The sequence below is a fragment of the Megalops cyprinoides genome, chromosome 25 (assembly GCF_013368585.1).
Source record: "Megalops cyprinoides isolate fMegCyp1 chromosome 25, fMegCyp1.pri, whole genome shotgun sequence".
Taxonomy (NCBI): domain Eukaryota; kingdom Metazoa; phylum Chordata; class Actinopteri; order Elopiformes; family Megalopidae; genus Megalops; species Megalops cyprinoides.
The window spans coordinates 1,002,510-1,014,570 of record NC_050607.1 but is presented as its reverse complement, the minus strand read 5'-3'; the positions used below and the strand labels follow the sequence as shown (position 1 = coordinate 1,014,570).

At 48.7% G+C, this 12,061-nt stretch overlaps 1 protein-coding gene across 4 annotated transcripts in view; it reads left to right on the top strand.

The window, feature by feature from the left end:
* The window catches only part of etv6 (ETS variant transcription factor 6), a 24,721-nt gene extending 12,908 nt beyond the window's left edge, over window positions 1–11,813 (top strand). For all 4 annotated transcript variants that reach the window (XM_036520217.1, XM_036520216.1, XM_036520219.1 and 1 more), the window contains exons 3-8: window positions 3,136–3,300; window positions 5,431–5,565; window positions 9,458–9,973; window positions 10,134–10,276; window positions 11,382–11,482; window positions 11,678–11,813. In XM_036520217.1, the coding sequence (XP_036376110.1) occupies window positions 3,136–3,300; window positions 5,431–5,565; window positions 9,458–9,973; window positions 10,134–10,276; window positions 11,382–11,482; window positions 11,678–11,780 (1,163 nt within the window). In that variant the 3' untranslated portion in view covers window positions 11,781–11,813. The remainder of the gene's footprint in view (window positions 1–3,135; window positions 3,301–5,430; window positions 5,566–9,457; window positions 9,974–10,133; window positions 10,277–11,381; window positions 11,483–11,677) is intronic.
* The last annotated feature ends 248 nt before the right edge of the window (window positions 11,814–12,061 follow it).

Below are 12,061 nucleotides of genomic sequence, written 5' to 3'. Positions count from 1 at the left end.
CTCTCTTCCTGTCTCCCTTCCTCTCTCTCTCCACCACCCCTCCCCCCCAAACTCCCTCTGTTCCTCCTTCAGTGTGTGTGTGTGTGTGTGTGTGTGTGTGTGTGTGTGTGTGTGCTGGAGGCTGTTGATAAAGTCCCAGGCTCGTTGCAGTCCAGCCACAGGAAGTTTCCTTTGCTGGAAGCAGTGTGGATGGGGGGAGGGGGTACTTCCTGCCGCGCAGAGTGCGTTGTGGGAAGTTTTTGTGCTCCTTCCTCCTCCGCTCAGCAGCTGCGCTGGGCCCTCACAGATGGTCACAGCCGGGTCCCGAGGGGGAGGGGGTGCAGGAATGCTGTGAGGAGCACACACGCCGCCTCATGACTGCAACACGCTGTTTACTGTAAACTGCACCGAAGGCACAATGCCACAATGCATGTGCAGGTGTGCGTCTGCAAATATTTGAATATATGTGTGTGTGTGTGTGTGTGTGTGTGTGTGTGTGTGTACTGTGTGTACTGTGTGTACTGTGTGTGTATGTGTGTGAGTATGTGTGTGGTTTTTCACCTGCCTCAGGCTAAACCTCATTCAAACCTTAGAATACTCTGGTCTTTCCCTCAGGCTGATGACATTTGTTGTTTTTGATCGCTTAAATGCATAAACACATTCTAAGCTCTGAATGCTAAGTTAAGATTTGCAGTGTCATCTTTGTACTTGGCGTCAGACAGTGTGTAATTTATTTTACTGTTTTAGCAGATTGATAACATAGGGTTAACAGGCTGAATGAGAGTGACCTGTTTCTCAGTGACTTGCAGGAAGAGGGCGGGAACCAGGTGTAATAGAGTATGTTCTGTTTGAGGACTTTGAGAAATATGATTATTAATAAAGGCGTAAATGCTTTAAATGTGGGGGGACAGCAGGACCTGTGCATGCTGTGAAGGGTCAGGCAGGATCAGAGGAAGGCTGAGCTGTTGCAGGGAGCTGCAGGTGAAGTGTGAAGCCGCTGTGATGCGTTTGAGAGGAGGAATGTCACACACCGAAGGGACAGGAGGTCAGAAACACACTGTATCAGACTGGCAGAACTTGCCCCCTGTGTCACATTCAGTCATGACAGTGGCATTAGCTGTGGGTTTAACAGCCCCTTTATTTTGTGTCAGTTGTGAGGCTGGGTTTCTACTCAGTCGGTTTGGGTGTCTGTAAGTAGCTTGAAGGGTACAATGGCTGTGCCCTGTCAGGGCTTTGAGCCAGTCACCTCCTCTCAGAGAGAGTCACCTGCTCTCAGCCGGCTCGACTGGCTTTCCTCTGAGTGTCAGAGACAGGAAGGAGTGCTGCTTCACAGGAAGGGTTCAGACGCAGCCAGGGTTCTACCCACTGGTGTTGGCCCGTGGCAGATTGGCGCTCACGCTGCTCAGACTAAACAGGGAGAGGGAGGTGGCAGCAGGGCTGCGGCTCTCGGTGACGGCTTCTTGTGTCTGACACAGGGAGACGCGGCTCTGAAAGCAGATTCCTGCGTCTGACACAGGGAGACGCGGCTCTGAAAGCAGATTCCTGCGTCTGACACAGGGAGACGCGGCTCTGAAAGCAGATTCCTGCGTCTGACACAGGGAGACGCGGCTCTGAAAGCAGATTCATGCGTCTGACACAGGGAGACGCGGCTCTGAAAGCAGATTCATGCGTCTGACACAGGGAGACGCGGCTCTGAAAGCAGATTCATGCGTCTGACACAGGGAGGCGCGGCTCTGAAAGCAGATTCCTGCGTCTGACACAGGGAGACGCGGCTCTGAAAGCAGATTCATGCGTCTGACACAGGGAGACGCGGCTCTGAAAGCAGATTCATGCGTCTGACACAGGCAGACGCGGCTCTGAAAGCAGATTCCTGACACAGGGAGACGCGGCTCTGAAAGCAGATTCCTGACACAGGCAGACGCGGCTCTGAAAGCAGATTCCTGACACAGGCAGACGCGGCTCTGAAAGCAGATTCATGCGTATTCCTGCTGTTTGTGATGAGCAGCAGCTTGTTGAAGCCATGCAGGATATCAGCACAATAACAACAGGTCTTATCTCCTGTTACATTACACTGTATTATTGTCATTTAACAGATGCTCTTACCCAGAGTGACTTACATAGGTTACAATTTTTACATGCTATCAATTTACACATCTGGATCCTTACTGAGGCAATCATGGGTTAAGTACCTTGTCCAAGGGTACAGCAGCAGTGCCCCAGTGGGGAATCAAACCAGCAACCTTTCGGTTACGAGCCCTGCTGCTTACCGCTATGCCACACTGCTTCTCCCCTGTTGCTAAACCCTTCCAGAACCTTTTGACAGCGTTAACCCTTTCAGCGCCAGTGGCACTCACCTACTTTAAGCTCAAAGTCGAGGTGACTTGACATCATCACACCAGCTGTGGGTGACGGGGTGGTATTTTTAGAGGAAATGCAGAAGCTGGTAGGTGATTCCTGGCACCACTGCACAGAAGCCACAAGCCAAAGGGAAGTTCGCTTTCCTCCAGCTTCCCTTTTCCTCCTGTGTGTGTTCTTATGATTCATGTTTCACTTCAGGGAGAATATTCCACACCCATGCTGAGAAAAGTGTGCTCCACACTTCTACCCCTGAATATCCTGTTGAATCACTGATATTACAGAGCACCGGGGACCAATGATCAAACAGGACCAAGGAAGCAACTCCAGGGTCCCCCATTAAACCTGGACCTCCTAATGGAAGTGTGTCAGTAACGGGGTGGAGTTGTCTGTAGGCAGCAGGTGGCACACAGGAGCCAGTTTGTCCTTTCTGGAAGGGTCACATGGTCCAAACGGGATTCCTCCTTGTGCCGTTCAGCCGCCTCTACAGAGTGACACATATTTACAGACAGTTTCACACCATGCGTTACTTTCAGTCAAACCAGCTGCCTTTGATAGTATCAACCGCAGCACAGACATGTTGTATATACTCAAAATGCAGACCAAACTATTCACTGTAGTTCATTTAAGTATTAGTGTGGATTTAGCCTCAGCCAGTAGGAATACACAACACATTCAGTAACCTCAGGAGATGGGGGTCCTCAGAACATGAAGAGTCAGTGAGGCTACAGCAACACTGGCAGCCAGTGACTGTGCATACTGAACTTCCCGTTGGTTCTTTCTCTGTGTCTCCGCCCCCAGGTCTGCAGCCGGTGTTCTGGAGTAGAGACGACGTGTGTCAGTGGCTGAAGTGGGCGGAGCGCGAGTTCTCCCTGCACCCCATCGCCGGCAGCACCTTCGAGATGAACGGCAAAGCCCTGCTGCTGCTGACGAAGGAGGACTTCCGCTACCGCTCACCGCACTCCGGTGAGTGAGCCCCGCCCCCGAGGGCAGCTGCGCTCAGAGCCCCGCCCCCGAGGGCAGCCGCGCTCGGAGCCCCGCCCCCGAGGGCAGCCGCGCTCAGAGCCCTGCCCCCAAGAACAGCTGCACTCGAATTTATGGGCACGTTCTCAGAAAATTATATTGTTTTATGGCAAGCAAATAACACGTACATCTGATTGGAGCTTGACATTTTGCTTATTTTGTTGGGAAAGGTGAATAAGCATTCGAAAATGCATCAAGGGAAACTGTTTATTTGGGCATTTCAAATGCAGGCTGAGGCTGACACGCACTATCTGAGCAAATACTTTTCCTGGGTTTTTTACTCTGTCATGGAACCACCCTCACTGCCCTGTAAAATGGGATAGATAGATGGGAAAGCAGGCTTCAATATGAGCACATTCTGACCCTGTAGAGTACGTGTGCTTGGAGCTTGTAGAGTAGGTGTGCTTGGAGCTTGTAGAGTAGGCGTGCTTGGTTCTTAATGTCATGACCAAACATGGCTCTGTTGCCCTTTTACCTGATGTGTTTCAGGGGTCCCTGTAGTGTGTGAAGACACTGGTTAAATACAGTTTGTACTGTGTTTTTGTTGTACGTCTGTGTATGTATGTAATGATGAGCAGGCAGTGACCCCCGCAGAGTGGAGTGGAGTTAAAGGGGAAATGAAGGTGAAACAGACAGATACTCCGGGGGATGTTTCTTTGATGTCTGATGGAGGAAGTTAAAATGGTCTGTGAACAGTCAGCCGGTCAGGAAGTGCTGGCAAGCGCAAAGAGACCACATCATTCGCTTGCTAACCTGAGGAATTTCCCTGCAGTCGAGCAGGACGCATGGGCCGTGGCAGACGATGCGCTGGAAAGTGAGAAGTGAAAGGGGGAGTGGACTGTCTTCACTTCCCTGCCTGGAATCGTTTCCTTGGCTTTGACTGGAAGGATTAAAGATTCATGGGGGTCACGCTCTCTGATGTTTAAAATGCCTGCACAGGGAAAGCTGACCAGTCAGTAGGTGAAACAGCCTTGGGTAAAACGAACCCAAAAGTATTAATATCACTCCGTGGATTTAGGAGTCATTACACTCTTCTCGCCTCAGTGGTCATTATTTCAAAGTGCTGCATTGCTCACTGTTCCCAACAGTGGGGAACGTGAGAGCGTGAGGTCTGTACAGGGCTCAGGGTGAGGCTTTGACCTTTAGACCAACTGTGATTAACACTGCTGTCTGTCTCTCTCAGTGTGTGTGTGTGTGTGTGTGCTGGCTGAAACATTGTGTTACTAGTTAGGTTTGGGTGACGATGAGATGATCATTGAATATGGGCCTGAATTCAGCCAGACTGGACTCCTCTCCGTGGAAAGCTGTGTTCTGTGCTGGAGCAGTAAAAACACTGTGGAATGGAGTTTAGCGCATGGGGTGACTTGGTGATTTTGTCAAAACTCCTGTGACATTGTCTGGAATGTTCATTTTCATGGTGCAGTTGCATAAAGTCTTCACTGTAGGAGATGACTTGCCATGTGGCCAAAGGCCCTTTAATATCAGGTGACCTTTGCTGAGGCTGGTGTCACAGCTTGGTCCTCCTATAACCGCATGTAATGTATAATTTAATAACATTATAACAGAGAAATCAGTGCAGTGTTTAGACTAGAGGCTGTGAATTCTCCTTCATTGGTTGAGGATGTGTTTACTCTGAAAGCGGGTGAGAGGCCCAGGCTGGTATAGGCAGACTCGGGTGTGGCTTGCACTGTGCTTCTGCAGCTCTGACATGTTTGGGCCTGAGAGACCCTCCTGCAGCGGAGGCGCAGTGAGGTCAGGCTGGGCGGAGCAGGTTAGCGTTGGAGCTGTGGAAGCCAATCAGGGCAGGGCTGTGGTGAGGAAATGGAATTGAATGAAATGAGTGTTGCGATGGGAATGTGGAAGCTGTTGAATGGAGTGTTGTAACACCTGTGACGAGGCTGATGGTAGGAGGGTTTTAATGTGTGTCGAAGCTGATGATTGGAGGTTTTTGACATGTGTCGAAGCTGATGAGTATTATGAATGGGAGATGTGAGGGCTGTGATGTGTAGAGGCTGACAGTGGGTGTAAAGTTGTACCCGTGTGGAAGCTGACCGTCGGCCCTCCTCCCTGCAGGGGACGTCCTGTATGAGCTGCTACAGCACATACTGAAGCAGAGGAAACCCCACGCCTTCTACCCCTCCATCTTCTTCCCAGGGAACTCCTTCCACTCGCCACCAGAGGGGGCCATACAGCAGCTCAAACTTGAAGGTGAGTCAGAACGGTCACTGGTGTGTTCCCTTTCAGCTCCTGTGGTGGCCTTCCTTTGCTGTGATGACTGATTACCATTGTTCCTGTCTATGGGAGTTTTCAGTGATGCTGACCTTTCCTGAGGGTCAAAGGGGGATTCCAGATGTCGAGCAGTTAGCTTGGGAGTATGAGGATTTCCCACATGCCGATACTCACACAGGGTTCCACCTGTGTTCTGTTGCAGGTGTTTTTACTTCACTAGGTTGCAGTTTCTCTTCAGTGGTTACAGTGTTCATCAAACCTGGCTGGACAACAGCTGACCCATAACGTCATCAGCATTGCTGTCAGACAGCAGAGTCTCGTCAAACGTGTTACCCCCACTGGCCTGTCAGGCGTCTGCAGTAGAGCTCCTTTCTGAAATGCGGAGGTCCTACTTCCTCACTGTTTCCGCAGGTTAAACTGAAACTCCTCACCTCAGCAGCCTCTTTCCTGACGGTGACAGTGTAAAGGCATGACCCCAGACTGAGTGACTGCAGTTCAGACAATATTCCCACTCTGCACTTATTCATAAATGTGAAACTGCGGATTCTACAGACTGCGGATATTACTGCCTTCTTCAGTGAAATGGTGTTCTATAAACACTGTTGTTTCTTTTTATATTTGCCTCCGCAGGTTATGAACTCATTAGTAGGGGCACTGATTTGTGGTTTCTCTTTAATTAATCTGTGTGCCTACTGTGATTTAGAGTTCAGTATAAAAAGGTTACCAAAATAATAACACCATTTCATTGATGAAGGAACTGTGCTTAAATCTTTGAATCTTTAGCCTTAATGAATACAGTCCTGGGCTGTTTATCATACTAGAAACCGCACCGTGAACCTCAGTAGAGTGGGCTCTCATTGTAGGATAGGCATCACTCTGCTGAAGGCATCTGAGCAGCCTGCAGGCGCCTGGTGAATTGCAGGGTGCCTGAGAGCAGTGAGATGAGGAAGCAGGCCGGCCTACCAACCCTTATCCCCTGCAGAACAAACTGGCTGTCCTTGTCGAACCCGGGTCGAGGGGCCGAGCCTGTGTTGAAAGTGAGGGACTGAATGAGGATATTGCAAATGTATGCAAGGAATTTTTTTTAATCCACACTCCTGTGTTTTCAACTTATATGTTGAAATAAGCAGTTTATGCACTGCTTTTGTGTGAGATTTTCAGAGTGACGTGTTGAACCTGATGCGCTTCAGCAGAGAGGAACAGCGTGTGGTGTTCAGGAAGCAGCAGATTGCTGTGCTGTCCTCATTATGGAGCATGTTGAACGCAGTAAACCCTTCACGCTCGCAAACGACCTTCATTCGTGTGGTTTAATATTAAACATTTAAAAGTGTTTGCCACGCATTTTTAGGACGTCGTCTGTTTTTCGGATATTTTCACATCTTGGTGCCGTGAGTTTTAGATCCTGCTTTTCTTGGGCTCATCTTGACAGCCTTTGCTTTTGCATGTCTCTCCCAGCCTCCTGCTTAAATCTGACATTAACCTTCACTAATAGACTAAGGAGTCTGTTCCCTCAGAGACACACTCATACAGCAGAGCGGTGTTACTGCTGAAGTAGAGGAAAGGATGGCAGCACAGGAGCGAGGCTTCTCACCAAGAGGTCTCGGGTTCAGTCGTCTGGCTGGGCCTCTGTAATTGCACCTTTGAGCAGGGCTCTTAGCTTTTTTACACTGAACTGCTTCAGTGCATATCCAGAGGAATGAATGGTTAATGTGTCAAAATGATTTAACAAAGAGCCACTTCGAAATGGAGCCCCTCCCCCCTCAGTTCCTCACAACAGAAGGTCCTGAATGCTGAAATGTGGTACTGGCTGAACATGTGATTTTACTGCCAGTTCAGAGAAAGATTTCAAGGAAGTAAATCAGATTTTTGAATATTGCAGCTCCCAAGGGCACTCGGGTTAGTAAGCCATCTCCCCAAATGGCTGAAAACTCACTGGCAATGTACAGCATAAACAGGCCTTTGGTAGTTATGACACACCTACGGGGGTGTACCTGTGGAAGGACTTGCAGTGAGTAACACGGTTGCAGTGTTAGTGTGGAGCAGTAGCATTAGTATTATTTCTGTTCGGATGCAGGGCACTGTCCCTGGTTTCCTGCGTGGCTGTGAACTTTAGACTTGTCCTTGGAGGAGCGGGGGGGACGTGGTGTGACTCAGCAGGTGCGGCGACGGGGGGGGGTGGGGGGGGGGACGCCCCTTTGGAATGCTGAGAGGAAAACCTGTTCCACAAGGAAATGCACTTAACTTTCTGAGCAAACCGCAACTCAGGACTGCTATTTTTGTTTTGTTATGAAGGGGAAATGATTAGATGTTTCGATTAGTGATGTCAAGGATTCCTTGTATGTTGTTGCTATTTAAAAAGCAAAAAAGTTTTGGCTTTGTCAGATTGAGATGGCAGGTATGCCATCCATCAAGTTCTGGGTGACCTTTACCCCATACCTATACAGCACTGACAGTTAGACCCTTTACCCCATACCTATACAGCACTGACAGTTACCCCTTTTCCCCATATCTATACAGCACTGGGAGTTTGGCCCTTTATCCCATATCTATACAGCACTAAGAGTTAGGCCCTTTACCCCATACCTATGCAGCACTGACAGTTACCCCTTTACCCCATATCTATACAGCACTGGGAGTTTGGCCCTTTATCCCATACCTATACAGCACTAAGAGTTAGGCCCTTTACCCCATACCTATACAGCACTGAGAGTTAGACCCTTTACCCCATACCTATACAGCACTAAGAGTTAGGCCCTTTACCCCATACCTATACAGCAGTGAGAGTTAGGCCTTTTACCCCATACCTATACAGCACTGAGAGTTAGACCTTTTACCCCATACCTATACAGCACTGAGAGTTAGACCTTTTACCCCATACCTATACAGCACTGAGAGTTAGACCCTTTACCCCATACCTATACAGCACTGAGAGTTAGGCCATTTACCCCATACCTATACAGCAGTGAGAGTTAGACCCTTTACCCCATACTTGTATAACACTGAGAGTTAGGCCTTTACCCCATACCTATACAGCACTGAGAGTTAGACCCTTTACCCCATACTTATATAACACTGAGAGTTAGGCCTTTACCCCATACCTATACAGCACTGAGAGTTAGACCCTTTACCCCATACTTATATAACACTGAGAGTTAGGCCTTTACCCCATACCTATACAGCACTGGGAGTTTGGCCCTTTACCCCATACCTATACAGCACTGACAGTTAGACCCTGGGATGTTTCACAAAAATAACCACAGTGACCTTTAGCTCCTTGTTTGCATTTACTTGTGTAAGAGTAACTGAAAAGGTGTAATGGTCCCAACCAGCAGAGGGCAACACCCCTGTTTTACGTCACATCTAACTTTGTTGCTGTTGGGTTTGTGTTTTAAGAAGGACAGTGCCATCTGCTGGAATTGCCATATAAAAAAGTGTCAGAGTCACAGCTGCTCTGAGAGCTGTCACTGTGTGAGATAAGAATGGTGGGTGGTTTCTTTTTAATATCTGTGCTGACAGACAGAAATGCTTTCAGGGACTTGTACTTTTCCAACAGAAAAGAGAGGAAAGAGTTCTCATGTTATGAACCTGTAAAGGTTACATATAATCCTAAAAGGTACACCAGCTATGCCCCACCTTGGACTACAATGCCAACTACAATGCTATGCTGCTCCCTGTAAAGCAGTACACATGACACTATCGTTCTTTTATATTACACAGAAGTCCTTATCCAGAAGTACTGTAAATGGTCTACAATGTACATGTATGTCATTCTTGTCTGTTGGAGGATCACAGGGTGAAAGTCTTTCGTAAGTTTCAGAGTGTGAGGATTCATATCTCCCTAAAAGCCCCCTGTGTGTTTCCCTCCCCACAGAACCGGTACGGCGAACCCCTCGAGGTACAGAGCCCCTCCCCCTGCACACCCCCACCATCGAGCTGCGGCACCGCCCCCGCTCCCCCCACCACGTGGCCCGCCGCTCACCCCCGGAGCCCGCCCCCCGGGAGGACCCCCCGCAGGCGGCCTCCCAGCTGCCCGACAGCAACCACCACCCCGAGGAGCAGTACCCGCTGTCGGTGTCGCCGGCGGAGCGGGGGAACGGGCGCTGTGCCACCCCCCACGAGGCGCCCCGGCCAGGCAGCCCCTGCCCCGAGGCCCCCCGCGTCATCCAGCTCATGCCCAGTGCCATCATGCACCCGCTTGTCCTCAACGCCCGCGGCGGCGCCGTGGACTTCAGGCACTCGCGCCAGCCCCCAGAGAACGGCCGCGAGCCCAAGGGCCCGGGCATGTGCCTGGCCGGCCACCGCGAGGACCTGCTGTACCGCAACCACCACATCATGGTGCCCATCTCGCCCCCCGAGGACCAGGCCCTGCCCATCGGCCGCATCGCCGGTAAGCCTGGCATCACCACGCCAGTGTTTACATATTACACAATATTTCCCATCTGTACACAGTACGTGTGTGTGTGTGTGTATGTTTGTGAGGCCCTGTGCTGCATGCGTCTGCTTGCCTTTTACGGTTTTCTACAATATAATAATAATAATCTCTTCAGATTGCAGGCTGCTGTGGGACTATGTGTATCAGCTTCTTTCTGACAGCCGGTATGAGAACTACATCCGCTGGGAGGACAAGGAGACCAAAGTGTTTCGCATCGTGGATCCTAACGGCCTGGCTCGGCTCTGGGGCAATCACAAGGTGAGCAGCCTGATCCGGGACAGAGACCAGACCCGGGACAGAGGCCTGACAGCAGCCTGACCCGGGACAGAGACCAGACCCGGGACAGAGGCCTGACAGCAGCCTGACCCGGGACAGCAGTGGCCCTTTCTGCTCGGGTCAGCTGGCCCTTTATGGGTCCTTCATGCATGCAGCAGAGCATTACCCTTGCATATTTAAAAGGGGTTTTACAATGCTTCATCTGTAATGCTGATTACTGAATAACATCTAGTCACAAGTACTGATACCAATAGCAGTCCTATTTAGATAACTTCCTTAGATAAATTTATCTAAATAAATATTTAGATAAATTCCTTTTTTTTAGTTAGAAGAGTCATACTGTCATAAGTGTTTTTTGTGATATTTTCCCATTGATATAGATACAAAACTATGTGAAAATACATCTGTGGTCAGTGCTGTTTTGCTATCTTGTTGCTCTCTGAAAAAATTGTCCTCTTTTTTAAGAGCTTCAAGATTGGCCCGAGTTTGTACGTCGTAATTGGGCTTCATCTGAATAGACCAATCATGTTTAATCTATCATTTACATGTCCCTGTCCGTTTGTGGTGTCTGCCATCCACTGCAACCTCTTAGATAAACACAGATATATCCTCAGTTCAACTGTGGCTGCAAGCTTCCCTAGTAGGGAGAGGAGGGGCCAGCACTGTACGATATGTTAGCTGTAACCAACATCAATAGAAACAAACTCATGAAATACAGTCTCTGCCAGGAGATGAAGGATCTCCTCGTTTTGAACTGATGTTTCTTTCAGAGGCCAGTTCTTACTGTTGTCTTACTATTTAATAGTTATTAATCACCACATACATTGTTGGATATCAAATGTCATTCGTGTTAAATTATACATAATTACACAGAGTTTATACACAGTTACACAGAGTTTAAAGTAGACACAATATTTTCATGTTGTCTCTATACCTATACCTATACCTTGTTTAAAAATTGGCTAGCCCTTTTGGATGATCAGAATCAAGCCTTTTGTTGTCATTGTCCAGAATCAGTGTAGACCCTTTGTGATTTAATTGCATAGAATCGGTTTTAATCCTTTGTGATGTCAATTTTTAAAATCAGAACAGGACCAACATGACATATGAGAAGATGTCCCGGGCACTGAGGCACTACTACAAACTGAACATCATCAGAAAAGAGCCAGGACAGCGACTCCTGTTCAGGTTCGTTCACTGAAACACCGATAACTCACAAATTAGGAGCAGATGTGTAATGTGTAATAGGTCTAGCAATAATGCCTTCATTGTTGCATCCACTGGTGTCAACCTTTTCATTTTTTTTTCCACAGATCATTTGAACCATTTGCATTTATACAGACAATCATGATTAGCATTGCTAAGGTTTCCTGTTGATTCCAGGTTTATGAAAACCCCAGATGAAATTATGAGTGGGCAAACTGACAGGCTGGAGCACCTGGAGTCGGACCTAGACGATCAAATGTACGTTAAGGAGGAGTGCTGAAGGTGAAGGAGCTGCGCAAAGCGATCAAAGCAGCGTGCCACAGAGGAAATCACTGCAGCGGACCAGCAGCCACGGCAGCGCTGGCTTTCTGCTCCACCCGCGTCTCAGACTCTGACCTCCCGGTCTTACGAAATCTATTGATCAACTTTTTTTTTATGTAAGGAAATGTCGGAAATACGATTAGATTGGTTATACATTCCTTTTTGTGTCATTCATATTTTCCGCTCGAGTGAGAGGTTCTCTCCACTCATGATTTTGGTGTTGGGATTTTTAACGTATGC